Below are 27837 nucleotides of genomic sequence, written 5' to 3'. Positions count from 1 at the left end.
CCAGTCTCATTTGTGATCAAGTAACTACAAATAGTGCTGTGATAGTGCTGTGGGGTGCTCCACACACACCCACTCTTTTATTTATGATGTAATATAAGGCAGGTGTTGGTGCACAATTTCTCTCCATGGAAACAATGGAAAATTCTCACAATGCATTTGTTTTAATCATGCACCTATCATTCATTTTTGATTCCAAGTAAGGAGAGGTAGGATTTGGCAGCCTCATGATAAATGGATGTATATACAACAACTTACAAAAACTGGGGTTGCTGTTAAACCATTAATAAGATTTCTAGATTCTTTGTTCTCTTTGAATCTAGGCTGCTCTCTTCAGACCACAGCAGCCAAGCAGAAATGAGAGAAATCCATAAATCCCTCTGCTTTGCACACATATCTAAAAATTTTGATGTTATTTGCCTGGATAATGCAGCCCTTGCCCAGTTTTTTGTTTTTTTGTTTTTTGTTGTTTTTGAGATGGAGTCTTGCTCTGTCACCGAGGCTGGAGTACAGTGGGGTGATCTGGGCTCACTGCACGCAGCTCCATCTCCCGAGTTCACGCCATTCTCCTGCTTCAGCCTCCTGAGTAGCTAGGACTACAGGCGCCCGCCACCACGCCTGGCTAATTTTTTTTTGGTATTTTTTAGTAGACATGGGGTTTCACCATGTTAGCCAGAATGGTCTCGATCTCCTGACCTCGTGATCCGCCCACCTCGGCCTCCCAAAGTGCTAGGATTACAGGTGTGAGCCACCGCACCAGGCCACCCTTGCCCAGTTTTGAATGGCACATATTTGTGTTTGTTAGAGGTGTTTTTTAATTGAGAAAAATGTCTAATTTACACCCATGAATTCCAAGTTTTGTGATATATTTTAGACCAGTCTTTAGGTCTCTTCTAACAAAGTTATTCTTACAGAACATATTTTCCTTGCTAATGATAGGAAAAACTTCATGACACTTTAACTTTCCAACTAAAATGGAAAATATGAAGTCCTGGGTGGGGCATTTTCAAAATTAAGGGAGATTCCACTTTATATGAAGGATTTTTAATGAATGAACGTGGAAGTGGAAACTATAACTTGACAATTTAGACTAAATAAATGTTCATTAGTCCTCAAGTTTTTGATCCTTGTTCCAGTTTGTATACATGACTCAATATCTTCCAGCCACAAAATATTTGTTTAGTCTCTCCTGAATTAAGTACTTTTGAGCCTGTTTTTAACATGGCACTGAAAGACAGTGGGAAACTAATGTATTTGGTGTTTCAAAAATTATAAGAAATGAGCTGATGTTTAATAGAGACCTTTGTGGATCAAGAACCAATGGCCACTAATATGCACTCCATCAGTGTATTAATGCTAACAAAGACGCAATGATCTAAAACCACATTTGGTATGTAAGATATTTCATCTGTCATATGGTATATGGAGGCAAAACAACACACTAATAGGAAGAAAGCTGTTTCTTTATGGGACTATTTACTCACCCCAAATTCCCATGAATATTGCAAAGAACACTGTTGACTCATTATCAAACAAATGGGAGAACTGTAAAAATAACAATAACACAAAGATAATTTAGTACTTAATGTAATGAAAAGAAGGAAAATTCAAAGCCTTTTCAACATATTACAATGCATACATACCTTTGAAGCCAAACACGTACTATTTAGTCTCCAATAATCACACACTTGATCGCAGAGTGGGCACATGATCATCTGACCACCAATCTCAGGGTCACAGATTTCAGTGCTGCAAGAGGAACAGCCAAGTTACTGAAAAGTGATAGGCGTTTAGGTAAAAGTCCAAGCTGTTCTTATTAGAACAACTACTTATATAATTTCTCACATATAACAGAGGGGGCAATCAAGCAGCAGTTTCTATAGTGGGTCAAGTCATGCTTTGAGGAGTAGACTTTTCAGAGCCCATCATTAAAAACAGATTTTCCATAAAGCACCAGGTGAGAGGCTACTGTTATGTTGGAGAAGTTTTTGGAAAACATCAATTATCTGCTGCTATAAGGAAACATTCTGAAGGAAACACCAGGGAAATAATAACAACAGCTTCGTTTGGCACAAGATAAAGACGTTTTCTCTATCTGGGCAACTCAGGTGCACTTACCTGCTTGTGTTATCTTCCATTGATAATAAACCATAAATAAAACAAGCTAAGCCAACTACAGCTGCAAAGGATAGCATTTCTGTGTAAAATCCAAGAAAGACAAAATAGATACCAATTTTTTCTCCATAATAATTCCTGTTGAAAAGAGTAAAAACAGAATCAGAATATGGAAGAATGTTATAGTCCAGAGAGCCTTGATTTTTTATTCAGACAGGAATATATTCTAATTTTGGCTCCATTGCTTTCTAGACATATAATTTTGGTGAAGTTACTCAACTCTTTAAACTTCAGTTTCCATATCATTATCATGTTCTAACACAAGATAGTACTTATCCCACAGTGAAAGGGCTGATACAAGGATTAAAAGGGATAACAGATATAAGTAGAAAGCCAATTAAATGGAATTTAAATTTAAAATTTAAATAAGATAATTTAGAAAGCCTCTATATTATAAAGATAATTTAAATGGTCTTTAAATAAACTACAGAATATTCTACAATGTAATTTCTAGGAATGAACTTAACAAATCAAAACCATATCCAAAATCTGCATGGACTTTTGCTTTATCCCTCTTTCTAAAACTGAAAACATTTCTCTGACCACATTGTAGGTATACATTTCCATCTTTCTCCAAGTCTGAATCTTGGAAGTTTACAGGATTGTAACATAGGTAGCAGGCCAAGGAATTAAACATGACTACTTCAGCAAAAATTCTATGAAATATGCAGCTCAGCTCTTGGTTTTCAAAGAATTGAAAAGTGACAGCATTTATTGGTACAACCTAATTCTCACAACCAAGTATTTTGTTTTTAACTGAGTACCCCATTTAGGAATGAGAGAAAGTAGTTTTCTCCTCCTCAGAAAGTCAGGTTTTCTTGTTATTGTTGTTGTTTAACCTGACTAATCCTCCTCCTTTTTCATATAGATCCCAGCTCACCAAATCTGTGAGTCTTTCCACAGTTTCCTAGGCAAAAAGATGTGATACCTTTTGTGTTCTAGTAGCGTGCTATATGATTCAATGAAAGTACTTAATATTAAATTGTAATTTATATATATGCTCAACAAGAACACATATCTGAACATAACGGTTATAAATGTTTTTTCACAATGATATTTTAAAATATATTTATCATATACAATATTAATTTTATTGAACCTCCCACTCTTCATAGTTCAACACTCTTAAAATTAGTAGGCATCTTTCTGCTTATCCTGTCTTTTTTCATGCTTTTCAGTGATGATGAACATTTTTGCACTGTTAATTTCCCTAATTTGGTTTTCCAGATCACTATAAACTTGAAATTAAATTATAATGCTATAATATTCCCTTGTTAATCTGCCATTCACAACTTCTAAGTATAAGCTTACTCATACTTAGAGTGAATGAACTTGGTTTCTCCCAGTTTTTTGCTGAAAAATGTAGAAAATATTGTGATAGTACATAACATCAAAATCAGAAAAAAGTACAAAAATATATTTTATGAAATTTACTGTTTACCATGTCTATTTTAATGTTTTAAAAATTACAGAATCAGCCGGGCATGGTGGCTCACGCCTGTAATCTCAGCACTTTGGGAGGCCGAGGTGGGCGGATCACATGGTCAGGAGTTCGAGACCAGCCTGGCCAACATGGTGAAACCCCGTCTCTACTAAAAATACAAAAATTAGCAGGGTGTGGTGGCGAGCACCTGTAATCCCAGCTACTTGGGAGGCTGAGGCGGGAGAATCGTTTGAACCTGGGAGGCAGCGGTTGCAGTGAGTCAAGATCGCACCATTGCACTCCAGCCTGGGCAAAAGGGGGAGACCTTGTCTCCAAAAACAACAAAAAAACAAACAAACAAAAAATTACAGAATCAATGTTATTAGAAATATAATATCAACATTATTGCTATAGATTTAAACATTCTTTAATAATTCATAAGGAAACTGGATATTTCAACAACCTTAGTTTTAAAGTACTACTTTTTTCTCCTTTTCGATTGTCACAATTCTTATTCCTTGAGCATAAAAAATAAAATCCCTCAAGAACTCTAGACCTGTCAAAAAGAGAAATTGCTGAGAATTTACTAAATGAAATCAGGCAAGTATTTATTACATGTGGAAATATTCAAATTATTTTACTAAATTTTGGACTTGGGTGTCTAACAGTAACAGATTAACAACTAAATAATCTTTCAGGATCTCAGAAAGCAAGAGATATTTATTAGATTTGCAATATGGTAAAAATGTATACATTATTGAAATCACATTTAATATTTAATTTAAACTATCTTGTTGGTCTAATTAAGAAAATAAGAGAAATCTAATAATATGAGACACTATAAAAGCTCAAATATAGGGAGAGACTTCTTTTGAGTATTATTTTTTAGAAAAATATGTCACATATTTAAATCTATGATCTTTTTTAACCTGTCCATTTTACTTACTAGACTTTCAACTGATTGTGGCACTGCACCATCTAACACAGCATCTGATAGGTAGAAGAGATTCAGTAATATTGGTTGCGAGATACTGTGTGAGGGGACTGCCCTCATTTTGTATTTCCAAGATGTAATACTTAGTCGAAAACATAGTAAATAATCAAAAGAATGATGATAGAATTAAATTGAATACAATCTTGAGAAATCAATCAATAAATGCAAACTTTATTTCTAAAGTGATTTATTTTTACAATGAATCCATAAACATCTGAGAAACTTAGCTTCAGTATTATCCTCACATTGCAATAACGTTATCTGTACCACACACATATATTTAGTCTATGCTATTTAGTATGTGGCAGTATTTCAATTTTATTTCTAAGCATTAACATACAACATATGGATATCAAAAAACGTTACATGAAGTGTAAGCTGGAAGGAAAAAAATGAGCTGATAGAACTGATGTGCCAGTGATCAGTCTTCAATTTTATATGCTCTATCAGCCCATTTTTTTCAATCTTGGCATTGCCATCTTCCCCAAAATTATTATCTAATGTGACAAAATTATCTGTGCTCAAAAGGCAGAAAAGCCAGTTCCAGATATCTGGACATGAAAGTGATGTTTGGTGTAGACGTAACATGAAATATGTGAAATCTAGGAACTCAGATTCCTATAAACTGTATCTCTTTCTAGACACTCTATCATGCTGTCTTATTTTTATCCTCCATATCCAATAATCCATTAGGTCCAATGAATTCTGTCATAAAAATATTTTTCTAATTCATAGTCTTCTCTCCTTCCTGTTGCCAATGCCTTGAAAAGACCTCTAATATTTATTGCTGAACAATTTTAACAACCTCCTTACTTTCCTGAGTTCAATCTTATATCCATCTAAATTATCTTTTGTTTCCAATAAAATGATGTTTCTAAAGTAAAAACTAAGCAATATCCTTTTCTTCCTTCAAAGCTTCATCTTTTTACTTCAGCATTGTACTTCAGGATTTTGTCCCTGGTAAACATTCAAATCTCCTTTGCCGACACTCCTACATGAAGAACTAAACACACAGTGCTCTTGTGTGTTCTCTTTGCCTGAGATATTCTTACCTAACTTCTTTACCTACTATCCTGCTACTTATCTTTCAAGACATAGTTCAAGAATGAACACTGTGAAGCTTTCCTAGAGGTTGTCATGAAAATAGGTGCTTTTCCCTCTGTATTTTGTTTGAAGTATTACTGTGCTGTAACTAATATGCATTTGTGTGTGTTCCTGCAAACAAATTCATGTTAGGAAACCACAATCTGATTATCTTTGTAGGCACAGTACCTTACTTGATATGTAGTGATGCTTAATAAAGTATCATTAAAATAAATGTGTAAATTGTAATTATGCATCTATGAATAAATTCTTTCTTTTCTTTTTTTCTTTTTGAAACAGGGTCTCACTCTGTTGTGCTAGGCTGGAGTGTAGTGGTGTGATCTCTGCTCATTGCAACTTCTGCTTCTCAGGTTCAAGCAATTCTACTGCCTCAGCCTCCCAAGTAGCTAACAGGTATGTGTGCCACCACACTGGGGTAATTTTTGTATTATTATTATTATTTTTAAAAATAGAGACGGGGTTTCACCATATTGACCAGTATCGTCTCAAACTCCTGACCTAAACTGATGTGCCTGCCTTGGCCTTTCAAAGTGCTGAGATTACAGGCAAATTCTTTCTATGTTAAGAATATTTTAACTTTTACCAAGTCAACCCATAAAACCTTTCCTAAAATCCATGAAATCAACAAGGAGAGGAAAAAAAATCCAAACCCAATACAGGCTTTCAGTATCATGACAGAGAACATCATGATCCTCAAATTACCTGTAAGTAAGGAAATAAACACAACTTCAACACCTGCTGCTACAAACGTAAGATACAGGAGAGAGGTGAAGATGTTTAAGAAATTATAGGGGAAACATGTAAAGTAGAGTGGGAAACATAAAGAAACACAGCTAAAATAACCCCTAGAGAAAAGTTTAACTAAATCCCCTAATGCAGAATATATGTTGGGATTTGGTCATTTGTAATCTATCAGAAACAATCTGAAAAGAGCAGGACTGGAAGTGGCAGCCTGAGAAAAGCAATATTTCTTGAGAAGAATCAGATACAAAGAGAAGACTGGTACTCCTTGGAGGACTGGCAGTAAACAGAAAAAAGGAAATAAGAGAGGAGAGTTGGAATCTTGTAGAAATGAAAGAAATAGGGTTCGCAGGGCAAGGGAAGATGGGTGCCCACGGCTCTGAGACTCACAGGAAGCTTCAGGTCCAGCACACACAGAAACAGATTCTCCCTCACTCGCATTCACCAAGTTGAGCATTCCTCATCTGAAAATTCAAAATACAAAATTCTCCAAAATCTAAAACTTTTTGAGTGCCGACACGATGCCACAAGTAAAAAATGCTACCTCTGACCTCATGTGATGAGCCACAGTCAAAACACAGGCACACAATGATGAAAATGACATTTTTAACACTGCAGAAAATGTGTCTACAGACAGTATTTTGAGAATGTGTGATGGACTAACAGAGAAGGGCATTCTAGTGCTAGAAACTCTGTTCATAAATTAAAAACAAATTGAAATATGTAGATCACATCCATAAAAAAAGTAAAACAAAAACAAAATCAAAAAATGTGAAGTAAATTATTTAGTTTGATAATTCTCCCCAAATAACATGAAATTGAATGATACTGTAATAAAAACCTAAAAATGGAGTGAACTCTTCTCAAATAATTATTTGCTGATACAAGAAAACCCCAGAAACATAAAAACTAAAAAAAAGGAATAGAGAAGAGTGGAAAGATATAAAACAAAAATTGATTGAACACCAGAGATAAGTAGAGCAAATTATAAATCATATCAGATCATATCAGAAGTAATACTGAAATTAGCAAGTAACAAAGGAAACACAGACAGAGTGTCAGTGATCAGAGGGGGCTCTCCCAGGATCCCGAAGCATACCAGGAAGGAGAGAGGGTCATCTCTCTTTTCACCCCACCACAGAGCACTGCTGTGAATAGGCAGAAACAATGAAGCGCTGCAAGGCGGAGCCTATTTGCTGGCTCTTACTCCTAAGTGCCATCTACTGGATAATAGCCCAAATTACAACACCAAAAACACTGCCAATATACAAAACTGTGAAACTCAAGGCAAGAATCCTGCCATAAAGACCCTGTACAGAGCCTTGGCTCTCTGAAAGCACCCAGTAATGAAGTCAATTGATTATACTTAACTTATACTACAGTTAATGGAACACCAGCCCTCTCAGGCGAGAAAGATTCAGTGCAAGAACTCTGGAAATTCAAAAAGTCAGTGTCCCCTTATCTCCAAATGAACTTCTCAGCAATGGTTCTTAACTAGATGGTAACGACAGAAATGACAGACATAGAATTCAGAATCTAGATGGAAATGACACTCATCGAGAATCAAGAAAAAGTTAAAACCCAATCCAGTAATCCAGGAATCCAGTAAAACAATCTGAGAGCTGAAAGATGAAATAGCCATTTTAGGAAAAAACAAAACTGAACTTCTGGAATGGAAGCAATCACTACAAGGATTTCATAATATGATAGGAAGTATTAATATCAGAATAGACCAAGCTGAGGAAAGAATCTCAGAGCTCAAAAATCAGTTCTTCAAATCAACTGAGCCAGACAAAGGTGAAAAAAAAAAAAAAAAAAAAAGAACGAAACCTCCAAGAAATTTAGAATTATATGAAGAGACCAAACTTACGATTTATTGGCATTCCTGAGACAGGAAAGTAAACAACCTGGAAAAAATATTTGAGGATATAGTCTATAAAAATGTCCCCAATCTCACCAGAAATTGATACACAAATTTAAGATGGAGAACCCTGATGAGACACTATATCCCCAAGGCACATAGTCATCAGACTCACCAAGTTCAACACGAACAAAAAAAATTTAAAGGCAGCTAGAGAGAAGGGTCAGATTACATACAAATGGAAGCCCATCAGGCTAGCAGCAGACCTGTCAGCAGAAATCTTACAAGTCAGAAGATATTGGAAGCCTATTTGTAGCATCCTTAAAGAAAAGAAATTCTAACCAAGAATTTCATATCCCAGCAAACTAAGCTTCCTAAGTGATGGAGAAATAAAATCCTTCTCAGACAAGCAAATTCTGAGATAGCTTTTTACCACTCCACAAGGCTTACAAGAGGTCCTTAAGGGTGTACTAAACATGGAATGAAAGAACAATACCTGCTATCACAAAACACAGTTAAACACATAGCCCAGAGACACTATAAAGAGACTATACAATCAAGTCTACAAAACAACAAGCTAACAATGTGATGACAAGATCAAAATCTCACATATCAATACTAACACTGGATATACATTGTCTAAACACTGCATGTAAAAGACATAGAGTGGCAAGCTGGATAAAAACACAAGACCCAACTGTCTGCTGTCTTTAAGAGACCCGTCTCATGTATAATGACACTCACAGGTTCAAAGTAAAGGGATGGAGAAAGATATGCCATGCAAATGGAAAACAAAAACAACAGGAGTCTCTATTCTATCAGATGAAACAGACTTTAAACCAACAAGAATTAAGAAGGGCAAAGAAGGTCATTACATAATTATAAAGGGCTCAATTCAACAAGGAGACTTAACTATCCTAAATATATATGTATCCAACAATGGAGCACCCATATTTATAAAACAAGCCCTTCTTAACCTATAAAAACACTTAGAGAGCCAGATAATAGTAGTGGGAGATTTCAGCATCCCACTGACAGCATTAGACAGATCACTGATGCAGAAAACTAGCAAAATAATTCTGGATTAAACTCAACACTGGACCAGTTGGACCTAATAGGCATCTACAGAGCACTAACCAATCACATAATATATATTCTCATCTTCTCAGAGATCACATGTTTAGTCATAAAGCAAATCTCAATAAATTAAAAAAGACAAAATCATATCAAGCACACACTCAGACCACAGTGCTTTAAAAATAGAAATCAATACCAACATATCTCGAATCTGTACCAATACATGGAAATTAAACAACTTGCTCCTGAATAACTCCTGAGTATAAAACCAAATTAAGGCACAAATCAAACAATTCTTTGAAATTAATAAAAATAAGATCCAACTTACCAAAATCTTTGGAATGCTGTTAACGCAGTGCTAAGAGGAAAGTTTACAGCTCTAATATGCCTCAATTAAGTAGTAAGAAAGACTTCAAAATAACAATCTAAAATTCCACCTAGAGGACCTAGAGAATAAGAACAAACCAACTCCAAAGCTAGCAGAAGAAACAACTAAAATTATAAAAGAATCGAACTAAGTTGAGATGTAAAAATCTATACACAAGATCAATGAAACCAAGAATTGGTTCCTCAAAAGAATAAATAAGATATATCACTAGCTGTATTAACAAAGAAAAAAAGGAGATCCAAATAAGTCTAATGAGAAATGACAATGATGATATTATAACTAATCCTATAGAAATCAAAAATCCTCCAATACTATTATGAAAAATTCTATTCACATAAATTAGAAAATCTTGAGGAAATGAATAAATTCCTGGAAACATAAAAGCTCCCAAGATTAAACTAGGAAGAAAGTAAAAACCTGAACAGACCATTATAAGTTTTGAAATTTAATCATTAATTTAAAAATCTACCAACCAAAAAATTCCCTAGACCAGATGAATTCACACCCAAATACTAGCAGACATACAAAGAAGAACTGGTAACAACCCTGCTGAAACTATTCCAAAAACTCAAAAAGGAAAGCCTTCTCCATAACTCATTCTATGAAACCAGCACAAGCCTGATACTAAAATCTGATAGAGACACAACAACCAAAAAGAGACAATATCAGGCCAATATCCCTGATGAATATAGACACAAACATTGTCAACAAAATACTAGTAAACCAAATCCAGGAGCACATCAAAAAGTTAATACATCACGATCAAACTGGCATTATTCCTGAGATGCAAGCCTGATTCAACAAGTGCAAATAAGTAAATGTGATTCACCACATAAATAGAATTACAAGGAAAAACGATTAACATATGATCATCTCAATAAATGCAGAAAAAACTTCTGATAAAATTCAGCATCCCTTTCCATTCATGATAAAAAAGACCCTCAATAGTCTTGATATTGAATGAACATGCCTCAAAATAATAAGAGCCATCTATGATAAACCCACAACCAACATCATACTGAATGGGCAAAAGCTGGAATCATCCCCCTTGAGAAATGAAATTAAACAAAGATGTCCACTGTTATTACTTCTGTTCAACATAGTACTTAAGTCCTAGCCAGAAGAATCAGACAAGGGAAAAAAAAAAAAAAAAAGGCATCCAAATAGGAAAAGAAGAAGAAAAGCTATCTCTCTTTGTTGACAAATGATTCTATACCTAGAAAGTCCTAAAGACTCCACCAAAAGTCTCCTAGACTTCATAAATGACAGATAACAGACTTCAGTAAAGTTTCAGGACCCAAAAGCAATGAACAAAAGTGAGTAGCATTTCTATATGTCAATAATGTTCAAGCTGAAGAGTCAAATCAAGAACACAATTCCATTTTCAATAGCCACGAAAATGAAATATCTAGGAATACAGCTAATCCAGGAAGTAAAAGATCTCTACAAGGAAAACTACAAAACACTGATGAACGAAATCAGAGATGACACAAATAAACAGAACAACATTCCTTGCTCATGGATTAGAAGAATCAGTATAATTAAAATGGCCATACTGCCCAAAGCAATTTACAAATTCAATGTTATTCCTATCAAACTACCAATGACATTTTCACAGAATTAGAAAAGCTATTCTAACGTTAACATAGAACCATAAAAATGGCCAAACAGCCAAAGCAATCCTAACCAAAAAGAACACAGTTGGAAGCATCACACTACCTGGCTTCAAACTATGCTATAAGGCTGCAGTAAGCAAAATAGTGTGGTACTGGTACAGAAGCAGACACATAGACCAGTGGAACTAAACAGAGAAACCGGAAATGAAGCTGCACACCTCCTACCATCTGGTCTTCAACAAAGCTGGCAAAAACAAGCAATGGGGAACAGATTCTGTATTCAATAAATGGTACTGGGATAACTGACTAGCAATACACAGAAGAATAAAACTTGGACCCTTATCTTTCACCATGTAGAAAAATAACTCAAGATGGAATAGAGTTTTAAATGTAAGACCTCAAACTATAAAAATCCTAGAAGAAAACCCTAAGAAATGTCCTTCTCTACATCGGCCTGGGTAAATAATTTTTGGCTAAGTCACCAAAAGTAATTGCAACAACAACAAAAAAATTGACAAGTGGGACCTAATTAAACTGAAGAGCTTCTGCACAACAAAAGAAACTATCAATAGAGTAGACAATCTACAGTATAGGACAAAACATTCACAAACTACACATCCAACAAAAGTCTAATATCCAGAATCTATGAGGAACTTGAACAAATCAACAAGCAATATCCAAATAACCACATTAAAAAATTGACAAAAGACATGAAGAGACACTTCTCAAAAGACATACAAGCAGCCAACAAACATATAAAAAATGCTCATCATCACTAATCCAGAGAAATGCAAATCAAAACTGCAATTAGATACCATCTCATACCAGTCAGAATGGCTATTATTAAAAAGTCAAGAAATATCAGATGCTGGTGAGATTGTGGAGAAAAGAGAACATTTATACACTGTTGATGTGAATGAAAATTAATTCAGCCACAGTGGAAAACAGTTTGGAGCTTCTGCAAAGAACTTAAAACAGAGCTATCATTTGACCCAACAATCTCATTACTGGGTATATACTCAAAGCAATATAAATTGTTCTACCAAAAAGACACATGCACCCATATGTCCATCGCAGCACTATTCACAATAGCAAAGACATGGTATCAACCTAGGTGCCCTTTAATGGTGGAGTAAATAAATAAAATGTGGTATATATAAACCAAGGAATACTACACAACTGTCAAAAACAATAAAATTATGTCCTTTGCAACAACATGCATGCAGCTGGAGGCCATTATCCTAAGCAAATTAATAAGAGAACAGAAAACCAAATGTTGCATGTTCCCACTTGTAAGCAGGAGCTAAATATTGAAGACACATAGACATAAGGATGACTACAATATACACTGGTGACTACTAGAGGAGGTAGTGTGGGAGAGGGGTGTGGGTTAAAAAACTCCCTATTTGTTACTATGCTCACTACTCGGGTGGCAGGATCTGCAACCCAAACATTAGCATCATGCAATATATCCACATAAAAAACATGCATGTATACCACCGAATCTAAAATTTAAAAGTTGAAATTATATTAAAAAATTGGGACAGCCTAATGTTTTTCAATAGAAAAACCAATAAATGAATTATGAAAATTTATAATAAGGTATTCTGTGTTCCACTAAATAGTATCAGACAGATCTTTGTGTATTCATAGAAGGATATCAGTAATATACTATTTAGTGAATACAGAAAGATCTTAGCATGAAAGAGAAGAGAAAGATGCCATTGCTCTCAGAAAAAAAAATGTTTCTGTGCTTTTTTATACATAAAACAAAATAGGACTAAATCAATATTATCCAAATCAAGTCTAGTTATTTTGTGGAGTTTGATGAAGGTAGAATTTCACTTAAAACTTTGTTAATCTCTTAATTATTTGAAATGGTTTTGATAAATATTTTAGTTTTATAACTTAAAGTATTAAATGATTATTATTCAAAACAGTTAAAATAACCATTCAAGAAGGAGTTTGCATGATTTATTAAAAGCCCCAGTTTATAAACTGACTAACTGGCATTGATTTTTCAAAATGTGTCCTCTAGTTTCACTTAAACGTACTGTTGAGATAACATTTCAATTGATTTGGATGGATCCATTCAAATCAGTCTCATGAAACAGATACTGTGATGCTGTGTAAGCATAGCAATGCAAGTATAAATCACCAAGTAAAAAACACTGCCTATAGTAGCAAGAGATCTCTAATCTAATAGCTCATTGAATAAAATCATAGAAGTCTCCTAATATCCTGTATGCTTACAGTATTGCTATGCTTTAAAGCAATAACCTGCAACCATAGTCTTCTTGCTTAGCTAATGAAACTGTCTAAAGGATTGAGGTCATAGAACAAATGTCGTCACAGCTCACTGAGAGCACACACACAAACATCAATACACAACCTTTGTCTTATGTTCCAAATTTCTGGACTTCAGGAGAAACAAAAACTAATATGTATTAAACACTAAGTGCTAGTCCCTATGCTAAAAAGTAGTAATATTGCTATTCCCATTTTACAGATAGTATAGATATTATAACTACCATGCTAAAAAGTAGTAATATTGTTATTCCTATTTTCATAATGTTTAAGTAAATTGACCAAATTCATATAACTTTCAAGAGGCAGAACTTGGATTGGAATTCAGCCTAGTTAAATGCTGAGGTCTAACCTCTTAACCACTATACTATCTCTGTTGTCTTTCATCAATTTAGCAACAACATTCTCCTAAATGAATTGCTAATTGATAGTGTAGATATGAAACCAAGAAGCTGTGAAATGTAGTGGGTGAAAATAGTAGTTAAATAAAACAGAATATTATGCCATCGTGAATAAAAATCACATTATCAAGTTTTAATTGGTCTGATCCTATGTATGAAACTTACTTAATCAAGTCTAATGGCTGCTCCTTGTAGAAATAGGAAAATCGAGCCCAATTCTGGTGAAGTATGTATCTTTCATTGGTGGGATTGGGAGGTTCTGATGGCTTCCAATATTGACCCTGCAGATATTCAAGAGGAGGGTACATAAAAGATGAAGCAAAAGACAAAGGTGAAGTAAATAAACACTGCTGTTCTAAGAAGGTTAGTAAACAAGGGTATGTTTTCTTTTACTTTTAGATTTCATATTCAATTGATATGAAATTATTTCACAAACTATAATAATATTTATTTATTAAATTATCACACAAAGCTATCTCAAAATACAAGTAAAAGTGTAAGACTTTGGCTTTACTCAAGCTATTCTTTCACATGGAATGCCCTTTCTTCTCTGCTCAAATCCTAGTATAATATTCCAGGCCCAGAGAGCCATATCACTATATAACTAGATAGGACGTTAGAAATGGGCTAACACTTTTTTTTTTTTTTTTTTTTTTTGAGACGGAGGTCTTGCTCTGCCGCCCAGGCTGGAGTGCAGTGGGCGGGCTCTCAGGCTCACTGCAAGCTCCGCCTTCCCGGGTTCACGCCATTCTTCCTGTCTCAGCCTCCCGAGTAGCTGGGTACTAAGGCGCCCGCCTCGTCGCCCGGCTAGGTTTTTGTATTTTTTAGTAGAGACGGGGTTTCACCGTATTAAGGCCAGGATGGTCTCGATTCCCTGACCTCCGCCTGTCTCGGCCTCCCAAAGTGCTGGGATTACAGGCTTGAGCCACCGCGCCCGGCCACACTTTTTTTTATAGATGAAAAAATTAAACCTCAAGGAACGTTAAGCAATGAATCCAAGGTCATACTGCTATTACGGGAAGAGATTCCTGTTCTGTCCTTTCTCATAGCCACTTGCCAAAGAACTTAAAATATTACAAAAACCTTTAGCATTTAAGGGGCTCAGTATTGCTTCATGCATAAGCTCTTCTCCCATTGTTAGATACCGACTGATATTATTTATATATTTTCATGGCCTAGCAAAGTATTGTGTACACTGTGGCTGTTTAAGACATTCTGTTTTTACCGTAGACAAATGAACTGCTGAAGGCAGCACTGAATAGATATCCAGTTTAAAATTTAGCACATGTGAAAATATATATATGAAAAGGCGTTAAATTTTGCATCACCAAGATTCCAACTTTTTTCTTCTTCTGAGGTAATTCAACTGAATCTTAAGAAATTAAACAACCAAAAAAGCAGCCTATGTGGGTATTTTGAAAATGATTCTGAAGAGCACATAAGGGAAAATCCAGTACCTAATGTTGCATTCAGAAGAAAAGAAAGATTAAAAAGTAAAATCAACAGTAAGTTATAGCTATCTCTAGTGACAGCTCAGTGACATTGCATTTCCAATGAGCCTATATAACTCTACTGAAAGGCTACATGTATAGTTTAAAACTGCTGATGACTGAAGACATTAGTTTGGCTTTATGATATGGCATTGTAAGGATAGAATTAATGCCCTAAAAATTAATTGAAAAAAAACTCAAAATCTTTAGAAAAAAGAATGAGCCCTTTTGTGAAGAAAGATTGGCACAGAATGCAGTGCAAAGTGTTTATTAACCTATTTAGATCTCTGCTTTACCAAATGTCCATGTTATTATTTAGAATCTATAATCTCCTAAGAGTTTCTTTGCCCCAGGAAAAAAAAATGTGACAGTGGGCCCTCTGTATCTGCAGGTTCTGTATCCACAAATCTATCCAAAAGAAGATTGTAAATATTTTTAGACAGCAGTAAAAAAAATTTTTAAAAAGACACAGCATAACAACTATTTACATTTATATTGCATTGGGTATTATAAATAATCTAAGATGAATTAAAGTATGTTGAAGAATGTGTGTAGGCTATATGCAAATACTACTATATTTTATATAATAAACTTGATCATGCGGGGATTTTGGTATCCAAGGGTCAGGGGATTGGTTCTGGAACCAATCCTCAGTGATTAGGTACTATATATGTGTTCAAGGGCTGTTGAATAAAAGAAGAGGCTGTTTGTTTTTTCTGATACTTAAGTTACTAAATTGACACTCCTGTTGAAAATGGTGACTCATTTTGGAAAATTTCGTCTACTCTTACAGGAAACACATAAAGGAAAAAAAAAAAAAAAAAAAAACTAATCAGTGTTGAGCTGACCTAGAGTAAATTCTCATACTACTGAATAAATACTGCATATTGGCCAGTTGCAGTGGCTCATGCCTGTAATCTCAACACTTTGGGAGGCTGAGGAGGGCATATCATCTGAAGTCAGGAGTTCAATTACAGCCTGGCCAACATAGCAAAACCCTTTCTCTATGAAAAATACAAAAATTAGCCAGGCGTGGTGGTATGTGCCTGTAATCCCAGCTACTCAGGAGGCTGAGGCAGGAGAATTGCTTGAACCCAGGAGACGGAGGCTGCAGTGAGCCAAGATTGCACTACTGCGCACCAGCCTGGGGAACAGAGCAAGACGCCATCTCAAAAAACAAAAGTAAACAAAACAAAAATTAAATATTAACAGAGGAAAACTAGCACAACAGACCAAGTCCTAGAAAAGGAAGAGCTTGGCTTTGGGCTTTTGGGAACTATTACAGCAACACTGTTCAAAAAATGGGGAATTATTTAGCTGCCACTTGTTTCAATTAAAATATTTGTTTCTTCTATTACTGAGAACTATATTTCTTTCAAAGAGAATACATCATCAAAAGTCTTTTAAGTATGGAAGAGTAAAACTGTAACAAAAGAAACAATAAAATAGATGTCCAAGGGATGATCTCAAAGTAGAATATATACACATTGAGCCACAGGATTTCTACTGTCAATAGGTGGTGAAATTTAAACACTGGCTATTCAAATGAGAAAGTTTTCATCAAAAAGTTTCCATCATCTGAGGTCAGGAGTTCAATTGTAGCCTGGCCAACATGGCAAAACCCCGTCTCTACTAAAAATACAAAATTATTGTATTAGGCTAAGAAATTAGGCTGAGTACTGGTTCCAAGGCCAAGTTTTCAGGTTTGGTTCAACAGGCGAATCATGTAAAATGTCACTTATCTATTAAACTTTTAAACTCAATGTTTTTGTACAATGATTTGCCAGCCCCCCAAAAAAATTCTTCTGAATATCAATTGTCATAACATCTGAAGCATTCTTATGCTTTAGTTTATATTGCAATTGTACACATGCTTTCTTTCTAGGAGAGTCCTAGACTATGAGCTTGGATTCATGGTTGTGTTCCAATAATGGCTAACAGAATGCTTTACATATAATTGAAGCCAATCATGTATTTGATGAATGAGTATGCGAATGCATGTAATTTAAATTCCTAACAGCTTCAAAACTTTATAAATGAGAAAAGAACTAATGGACTCAGATAGAAATTTCCAAATATTATGTTCTAAAATATTCTTTTAATGTGACTGCTGTTTTCAAAATGGGTTCTAATAAAAAGTCATTTGCAAATGTAAAAGTTTTTAAAATACGTGTCCATTTGAAACTTCAAAGACACATTTAGTATATATCTCGGCACAGCTGGTAAAGCTCTCAGCTTGGAACCAGGAAGTCTTTGGGGATTTTCCCACCAGGAGAGAAAACTAAGCAATTTGAAGTAAAGGAAGATTCTCTCTCCCAGTAATGAACATGGCAGGAGGAAAATAAGCTCAAAATTTCACAATCAAACCTATACATACATCGTGGAGTGGATAGGCAGATGAATAAGTGTTAGAGTTTAGCAGCCTTTCAATCCCAAACCTTTTCTTCCCATCTTCTATGCCGAAAGGACATCTTGAGAGAATATAGTACACCTACAAGATAAGTACAAAAAGACATTATCACATTTCAGAACTTACGCTTTCCACATTCCTTTCAATCACAATTTAACAATGTCTACTTTGAATGTAGATACAGGCTCTAATTATAGAAGGAAGCTTCTCTTGGTTGTCTGGAATATGTAGAGTGTGGGATTATATGGAGTTTGCAGATATTTTAGCTTGTGAGTCTGAGAGCTCCCCATTCCTTTGATGGGGTGAAGAGGTGAACGGACCATAATTTATTGTTTCTCCTGTCCAAACCTCCTCTTTAGTTCTTTGTGCCAGAATTTCTACTATAATTAGGGCTTCAAGTAGGAGACTAATGTCACTACTAACAGGTCAATTGGGGGAATATGGAGTAGAATTGATATTTATCCAAACTGTCTTGAATATTTCTTCAATTAATTATTTTTACAAGGCCTTTTACCTGATATCTGAATTTATTAGCCAAGGTGATCCTATCTCTACAGCCACTTTGCAATGACTTGCATATTTCTATCAGTTTTATCCTGAATATAATTGGGCTTTGTTGTCCTCTGTTCTTGTATTTCTGTGAATTCAATCTCATTTGCTTTTTATCTTCCAGCAACTCTTCAAAATTTCTGTATTTCGAATTGCTAAATTTGTTTTTATTCAGCACTGTTTTATACATAGTCCCCAATCTTTCCTTTCTTTTACATTTTACCATTCAAAGACTTTTTGATTGGAATGGTTGTAGTTCTTGAATCATCATCATCTAAACTCATCATCCATGTTAAGAGCAGCTCAATATCCCATCTTGGTAAAGAAATCATAATTTATGCAAGGTGGTTTTAATTTTTATAAATAATGTCATAAATATGACCTGTTTTACATATTTTGAATTATTTCCTTAGGAAAGATTCACCAAAGTAAGAACTCTGACTTGGGATGTTAACAAAGTGGAAATATTTATACTACCAGGTATTAAGATGTATTATAAAGCTATGATAATAAGTAAAGTATAGTATTGTAAAATTGAAAAAAAAAACTGAATTTAGGCCTGAAAAGACATTATTTGAAAAAAATTATTGCAAAAGGTGGAGAGGGACTATTGCAATAGAAAGATTCAGAGATCTGCAAACATCTGAAAGGTCGGGCAGAAAAGTGATCTCATTCATAGGGAGAAGTAAGCAACTGTCAGGGATGATCTTTCTTTATGCTAAGGAGGAGCTGCTACACATGACAATATTGGCTCAGGCTGAGGGTAGGTCAATGTTCAGGTTCTTATAGGGAGAAGAGAAGCTTAATTAAAGTTTGGTCAAGTCAAGGTCAACTTCTTATTCTGATGGATCAATGAGGATAAACAGTTCAGCTAACCATTTATAAAACGAAGAATGAGAATTTGGAGAAAGTGAAGTGTGTCTGGTCTTTGTCACCATAAACTGTTAGTAACAACAAAAGGGAGATACTGCAGGGGTAAGGATAGATGTAAAAGAAGTAGATTTTCCCTGGTGCCAAAAGGGAAAGTGATTTCCCCACCTCCTTTTTCTCAGGGTACAAGGGAGTCTTCAAAAGACTCATGAAAAATGGATATGTGTGGTTTTCAAATTTTATGCACAAAATTAAACTCATACTAACTTGTTATAACATGTCCGAACAGGATTTAGTCTGAGGGACTAAGAAGGACACATCAGTTTGAAAAGGGCCGCTATCAGAGCAACATAAATTCTGCTAAAATTGAAGCAAGAACAAATATCAAATTTATGGTGAAGCTTGGGGGGAAGAATGGTGAACTCACTGATGCTTTACCAAAAGTTTATGAAGACAATCCCCCTAAAGAGATCAACAGTTTATAAATGAATAACTCATTTTAAGAAGGGATGAGATGATGTCAAAGATGAAGCCCACAGCAGCAGACCGTTTACATCAATTTGCAAGGAAAAAATTCACCTTGTTCATGCCCTAATTGAAGAGGACCAAAGACGAACAGCACAAATAATAGGCCAACACCACAGATATCTCAACTGGTTCAGGTTTCACCATTCTGACTGGAAAATTATAGTTGAGCAAACTTTCCAATCAATGGGTGTGAAAATTGTTGTACTCAGTTCACCTGTAGACAAAAGCAGTTTTCAATGGAAATTTTAAATAAGTAGGATCAAGATCCTTAAGAATTTCTTTGAAGAATTATGACAGGGATGAAACATGGCTTTGCCAGTGCTATCCTGAAGATAAAGCTGGAAGTGGTTCAGGGAAAGCAAAAGCAGACAAATCAAGAGCAAAGGCCATGGCAACAGTTTTTTTGGGGGATGCTCAAGGAATTTTGCTCGTTGACATTCTGGTGGGCGGAACAACAATAGCTTCTGCTTATTATGAGAGTGTTTTAAGAAAATAGTGCCAGGCACTGCTCAAAGCTTTTTATGTCTGAACTAATTTAATTATCTAGGTAACCTATGAAGTGGATATTATTCCTGTCTAAGCACAAACAGTGGCACAAAACCATGATTCTTTGTGAGAGAGGCTTTTAGTGGGAAACTTAAAGATCCTAGGACTTCAAATGCAGAGAAAACAATACTATTTAGAAGAAAGAAAATAGTTTTAAATGAAGGAAAAAAAGTTTTGAGGTTTCTCAAATTCTATCCATATATAAAGAAATTAAAACATTCTATTTCCATTTGGAATGATAAATATTTCCTTTACTATGCACTGACTGTATAAAACCAAACTCCAAGACTGTAAAACCATTTTACAAAGATCTTACAAAATCAAAGTCCTCTAGCTCTCAATTAATTGCTTTTTCCAATACTGTATAACATCCCTTCCTTTACTACATCCATACCATCAACCACTCATTTTTAAACAACAGTTTGAGAGTTAGGGAGGATAATGGGTTTATGTGGTCTAATTACACTTTCAAACTTTTCAATATCACCAAATGCTTATATCCTATACAGAAACACCTTGCAGAAATGGTATGACATCTGCACATGTATAAAAGCACACACAAGCATATATCTCGTATTCAAAGGGATGTGCCCAAAGGTCTTCTCTACCTACAATTCTGTTTCTTGATGAGGATGGAAAGAAGGTTGCCTGATCTTCGATGAGGAAGAGCTCCTGCCGATGTCTGCTGAATTGGGCAGTAAAATATTCAGGATGGGGATACTTCACACTCGTTGGGAGTCTCACAGGCCCAAGCACATAGCTCATAGGAGTGTGCATAGGTCGGGGAATATCACTCTCCTTAATAGGCATTTTGATTCCCAAGACTTCAGCATAGGTAACTAATACCTCCCAAGGGGCATGGATCTTGACAAAATAAGTTCTTCCATCTTCAGAGTCCTGCATAAAAAAAAAAAAAAAAAGCAAAATAGCAGAAAGCTTACTGATCAGTTTGTTATTGAGCTGATTAAATAAAATAAATAATATTTTATAAAATCTCAAACACATCAAAGTATTTTCAATTTTTTGAAATTTTCAGGCAAAACTTTGAGAAAACAAAATTCACAAAACATAGTTATAGTTACATAAACATGTGTATATGTATACATATAATGTGTGTATATATGTGAAAGACAGAAAGAGACATATAAAGACACACACAAACAGAGAAAGAATATTTTTAAAAATATATTTCATGGTCAATGTATACTCATCTCTAAATCCACAATTACCTATGTGGTTCTGGGCAATTTCTTAAGTTTTTAGTAACTAGCTATAAGTTTAAAATTTTACTTAAGTTATATAAGGGATACATATAGACTGTAAAATGCACTCACTCTTCTTACCCAACTTCTTTGTTTAGCCTACACAAAGAGGAAGAACTTTAGGTAATAAAGGTTCATTGCATAGGAAAAATTACGGATTGTATGGTATAATAATTTATTAGTTCACTGAAAATGGGAGAACTGGAGAGTAATGCTTTAGTTTTTCTTTTCTTTTCTTTTCTGTTCTTTTTGAGACACAGCCTCACTCTGTTGACAAGGCTGGAGTGCAGCAGCACAACCATGAAACTCCTGGGCTCCAGCAATCCTCCTGCTTCAGCCTCTCAAGTAGATGGACAACAGGCACAACGCCCAGCTAATTTTTTATTTTTTATTTTTTGTAGAGACAGGATCTTGCTATGTTGCCCAGGCTGAAACTATTAGTAATTTCATAGATAGGGTGAGATATTACACAGGACTTTAAAAACAAATTTGAAGGAAATTCTAAAAAAACAGTAAAAATGAATTTAAAAAGAAAACATGGTATATTCATGAACAGAAAGAATGTCTTGGCTTAGACAGCACGTTATGCTGCAAGACAGCCTGGTTAATTATTTAGGGGACCAGATTATAGCCAGACTTCAAAATGAAACTGTTATGTGAAAAGTCCACATCTTCTTTTCTTTGTATCCTGAATGCAAACTGTGTCCATTTATTACTGCATATTCACAGTACTCATCTACTTACCTGTAAGACTACAGGCCCTATCATCCCAGTGCATGTATCTGTAGCCAAAAGAGCTATTGTATTGCCCCCAAACACAGAGTCTATCCAGTCAAAGGCCAGAATAGGAGAAAACAACACTTAAAGAGTCTGGTATAAATTATCAACTACATTTACCCTTTTATCTTCTATTTCCAACTCAAGACCTGTTTTTCTGAGATTTTTTTCAAACTCTTTTCTTCTTTCCTATGACAAAAAAAAAAAAAAAAAATCAACAGAATTATGCAGAACACTTTTGTTTTATTTGCTCAGTATTGACAGATTCAATACACAATGGTTGTGACTTTGGATGGCTCTCTGCCTCTGCCATGGTTGTATATAAAAGTGCTCCATCTGAATGTCAGGTACTGCTTTTCTCTTGTGCTATAATTCGCAACAACTACAAAAATGCAGTATATCTAGGAATAATCACCAGGAAATACGCAGAGCCTCTATCTGAAGAAATGCACAAAACTTTACTGAGTAACGTAAATTTAAAAAACTTTATAAACAGAGAGACATGCTCCAAGTTGAAAAGACTCACTATTACAAAGATCAATACTCTTCAAATAAACTATATATTTAATGGAATTTTAAGCCAATATGTCATCAAGACTTTTTAATCCGGAAGGACAAAATGGCTTCACTTAGCAAAAAGTAAACTTAAATTTAACTATAGGTCATTACTGAAAATAACCACTTGGGTGCTTAGTTTTTCATTTGTTTGTTTGTTTGTTTGTTTTGCAGTGACAGGATCTTGCTCTGTCACCCAGGCTGGAGTACAGTGTTATGATCACAGCCCATTATAGCATCAAACTCCTGGGCTCAAGTGATCCTCCCCAGCCTCCTGAGTAGCTGGGACTACAAGCAGGTATCTCCACACTTGGATACTTTTTAAAAAAAATTTTTTATAGAGACTGGGTCATTATCTGCCCAGGCTGGCCTTGAACTCCTGGCCTCAACTGATCCTCCCGCCTTAGCCTGCCAAAGCACTGGGATTACAGGTGTGAACCACCCACCCAGCCTTTATTAAAGCAATGTATTGATGACAAAAAAAAAGTATTTTTATTTTAAGACATTTTATTGAGTTAAAACATACATATGTAATTTATCATCTTTACCATTTTAAGTGTACAGTTCAGTAGTAATAAATACACTTATACTGTTTTTCTCCCTTTATCTCCCTCCTTCCCCTTCCCTTTCCTGGCTTCTGGTAGCCACCAATCTACTCTATCTTGAGATCCACATTTTTACCTCCCACACATGAGTGAGAACATATTACATCTGTCTTTCTGTGCTTGGCTTATTTCACTTAACATAATGGCTTCCAGTTCCACTGATGGCTGCAAATGATAATATTTCATTTTTTTAATGGCTGAAAAATATTCCATTATATGTATTTGCCACGTTTTCTTTATCTAGTCATCCAATAATGGGCACTTTTCCTTTGCTGTGCAGAAGGTTTTTGGCTTGATATAATCCCAGTGATCTATTTTTCCTTTAATTGCCTGGTCTTAACCAAAGAAGTATGTCTAGATCAACATCCTGGAGCATTTCCCCAGTGTTTTCTTCTAGTAGTTTCAAAGTTTCAGTTCTTATAGTCAAAGCTTTAATCCACTTTGATTTGATCTTTTGTATGGTAAGAACTATGCGTCTGGTATCATTCTTCCACATATAATTATCCAGTTTTATCAGCATCATCTATTGAAAAGCTTACCTTTTCTCCATTGTATGCACTTGGCCCCCTTTTCAAAGATGAGCTTGTTTTAAATGCATAGATTTAAATCTGGATTCTCTATTCTATTTCATTAGTCTGTGTGTCTGTTGTTATGCCAGTACCTTATTGAAGGTATGAGATGCAGGATAGTCATTTAGTTATGCACAGTTGGAAGAGAAATGTGGACTGGAAAAGTAAATTCAGGGATTGTATGATTAATGTATATAAAATCATAAAATATATTATTTTAAAACAGTAAGACAGAATCATCAAATACATCAGTGTAAGTTAAGGAAAGGTGAGGATTAAGGACTGTGCCCTGAGGCACGTCAATAATAAGAGATTTAGGAGAAGCAAAGACTGAGAAGGAGCAGCTAGTGAAATAAGAAAAAAACTAAGATAATGTGGAGTCCTGGAAGCCACATGAAGAACATACACAATAGAAAAGGGAAGGATCAACTGTGTCAAATATTGCTAATAGGTCAAGTAAGATGAGGGCCGAGGCTTGACCACTGGATTTTATACAAGGAGATGGGCAGAGTGGCTGGGATGAAGGCTTGAAAAGAATGAGTTTAATATATAATTGAACAGGAAAAAAATACAGAAATAGTAGCTAATAGGAAAACTGGGACAAAAAGAGGGTTTTATTCATAACTTTTAATATAGAAAATTAACAGCCTATTTGTTCATTGAAGAAAATGGCCTAGTAAAGAATATCAAATATAATTTAGGAGAAAGAGGAACTAACTTTAGGAGCAATATCCCAAAATAGGTATACAGAAATGAGTTAACAAAGCAGGCATTAAACTCCTATCCTTAGAAAGGCCTGCCAGCAACTTTCAAAAGGCTTCCTAGTGTCTGGGACTTGCTTTTCTGAAGAGTTCCCTCCACTCCCAGAACTGATAAGAGTGACTCATTTTGCCTATACTGTTTTTCCAAATAGTGTCATTTATGCTGAATATCTGCTTTCCTTCTGGGAGTATGAAATTTTGGTATGTGCTAGGCTGAAGGCAACAAGGTAACCAGCCCCTAATAAAAACCTAGTACACTTTAATGGGCTTGCCCAATAGATATTTCACATGTGTTTTCATACATTGTTGCTGGAGTAAGTAAGTGTATATCCTGTGATTCTACTGAGAGAAGAGTCCTTACAAGCTTGCTCCTGGTTTCCTCCAGACTTTGTCCCATGAGCTTTTTCCCTTGCTGGTTTTGCTTCTTATCATTTCACTGTAATAAAATGTCTCCATAAGCATGACTATAAACTGAGTCCTGTGATTCTTTGTAATGAACCCCTAAACCTGAGGGTTGTCTTTGGCACTCCTGAATAGTAGGCAAGAAGAAAAAGAATGCAGGGCACACGTGGAGGAGTTGCCTTTAGGTAGAAGGATAAATAGTTTGTCTATGGTAACAGAGAGTAAGATAGCTTACACAAGCAAAAATCCTGGTGGATGGACAGATGTGGTGGTAGAAATTTATAGGTTTTCTCTTCTTGCTTCAGTTTTCTCAATGAAGCAGAAAAATGTGATCAGCTAAGCTTGAAGATAGGAGGAGGTATTGGAGGTGTGAGGAGAGAAAAAATCATTATAAAACAGTCATCTAAGAAAGTGGGAGACAATAGAATATGGAAGGAAAGTATGATTGCCACAAAGCATAAGGACCCAGTTAAGGTCCATGGGCACGAATGTAAGGTAAAGTCAGTCAGTAAATTGTAAGTTTTCCTTTCTGCATGTGTGCTGGCATGTAGTAGGTGGGGCTGGGTTTAACTAAAGTTGTTGCTTTGTCAAGCACAACTAGGAGAGGGGAAAGGGACTTGATGAGATATGTAACACAGTAATTACAATTGTTGACCACGAGACATAAACTGAATAAAGAGTGAGAGGGGAATAAGAGCAGCAAAGATCAGTAAGATGATTGCCTCTTACCTGGTCCTGGTGAGGTGGAAGGAGGAAGAATGTGGATCAGAAAGATGTGAGGTGTAATCAGACAGTTGCACACACAGAATGAAATTATAAATAGTTGCAGTTATTAGTAATGACAAGTTCTAGATGAGTGAATGGCTGAGTAGAAGCTAAGATCATTGGAAAAGGGAGTTCAAGGAACAGAGAGGCCAGAGTGTCAAAATAATCATCTAAGTATGAATTGATACTATCAATGATTTAAAAAGATTGCTGGAAAGACTGACAGTGATCCAGGAGCTAAAATTGTTGAGGAATAGAAGATGCAGAGACAGATAAATGACAAAAACAACGCAGGATAATAATAAATCTGATGAGATTTAAAGCTCAGGAATTTCAGGGACAAGTGAAGGAGAACACAGCAATAAGATACAAGGAGGGCAAGCAGCATTTACCCCATCTCTAGGGAAATGTTGTGTAAAGTAAAATAATCATCATTTGAGAGGACTGCTACAGGAACGTTCAGAGAAGAGATGAAAATGATGATGGTTCATGAATTTCAGAGGCCTGGTAGAAGGCTTTCTAGGCAGTGGGTGGAAAAAAAGGGACAGATCTGTATGTGTACAGAGTCTTGTGGGAATAATATCTTTATTTTTAATTTTTATTTTATATGACATTTATTTTGTAAGTATATAAGTAAATGTGTGTATAAAAATGGATTGATTTATGATTTCAAATACTGAGTATTTATTGAGCATCCATTATAATCCATCCACTGTTCTAGGATTTGGGTACATAGCGATAAACAAGACAAAGTACTTGGCCCCATAAACTTAATTTATAGTGTTGGAGACAGCAAACAAGTAAAAACATGAACAAATAAGCTCATAAAGTGATGTGTAATACAAATAAGACAAAATCAGGAATAGAGCACAATATAAAGGCTATACCTAGAGGAATAGATTAGTCATATATTTCCAAAATGAAAACATCATACAAAAGGTAATTATTATATTCAGACACATACCTCAAATTTTGGATGTTACATTTAATACTCAAGTGAGCTATAAAAAGAATCAGATACTTGGAAGAAGAAGAAAAGAAGTCAGCACGCAAAATATCCAAAAAATAACATTGACTTTACATGTCTATTCTTGGGCTGCCTACTTTACAGTTATCTCGCTCAGTTTAAGGTTTCAGTAACACTTAAGGGCCTTTCACTTTTACAACATAATTCAATGCAGATATCCATGTGAAACTATAAAATGTGCTTCTTTTTATTATTCCCATTTCTTTTATAATGCACTTACCGCCTTTAACTCTGCGTCTTTCTTTATGTCATCAGCATAGGAAAGCACAAAATCAATTTGCCTAATCCCATCTCGGAAGAAGATAGAATCTTTGCTTTGCTGATTTTTTTGAAACTGCAGGAGACATAAATGACACAATTGTAAATTATAGTTTTATTCTGAAATGGCAAAAGCACAAAAGGAATTATTTATAATTTGGTCACCAGCTACTTTTTTTTCAGTCTTGAAATGACAAGTCAAGACAAATAACCAGTTTTTAGCAACAGATTATGCTTTGTTTTATAAAGTGAAATTCCATATAAAAGATTAAGCAATAATGACTCAGGAGGAAGATAAGCATGTTAACTACATGGACATACAACAAAAATGCTGCAAACATACCAAAATATGAAATGGATATATATATATATATATATA

The 27837-nt window shown here is 35.1% G+C and overlaps 1 protein-coding gene across 1 annotated transcript in view; it reads right to left on the bottom strand.

Moving 5' to 3' along the window:
• The window catches only part of ANO5 (anoctamin 5), a 103711-nt gene that overhangs the window by 40806 nt on the left and 35068 nt on the right, over positions 1 to 27837 (bottom strand). The window contains 8 exon segments of the mRNA XM_017858470.1: positions 1482 to 1542; positions 1641 to 1746; positions 2116 to 2250; positions 14250 to 14365; positions 17952 to 18065; positions 21090 to 21374; positions 22637 to 22705; positions 27421 to 27534. Coding sequence (XP_017713959.1) covers positions 1482 to 1542; positions 1641 to 1746; positions 2116 to 2250; positions 14250 to 14365; positions 17952 to 18065; positions 21090 to 21374; positions 22637 to 22705; positions 27421 to 27534 — 1000 coding nt within the window.

Source organism: Rhinopithecus bieti, unplaced genomic scaffold (assembly GCF_001698545.2).
Source record: "Rhinopithecus bieti isolate Rb0 unplaced genomic scaffold, ASM169854v2 scaffold_2350, whole genome shotgun sequence".
Lineage (NCBI taxonomy): Eukaryota > Metazoa > Chordata > Mammalia > Primates > Cercopithecidae > Rhinopithecus > Rhinopithecus bieti.
The sequence above is the reverse complement of the archived record's forward strand: the minus strand, read 5'-3'. Positions and strand labels throughout refer to the sequence as shown.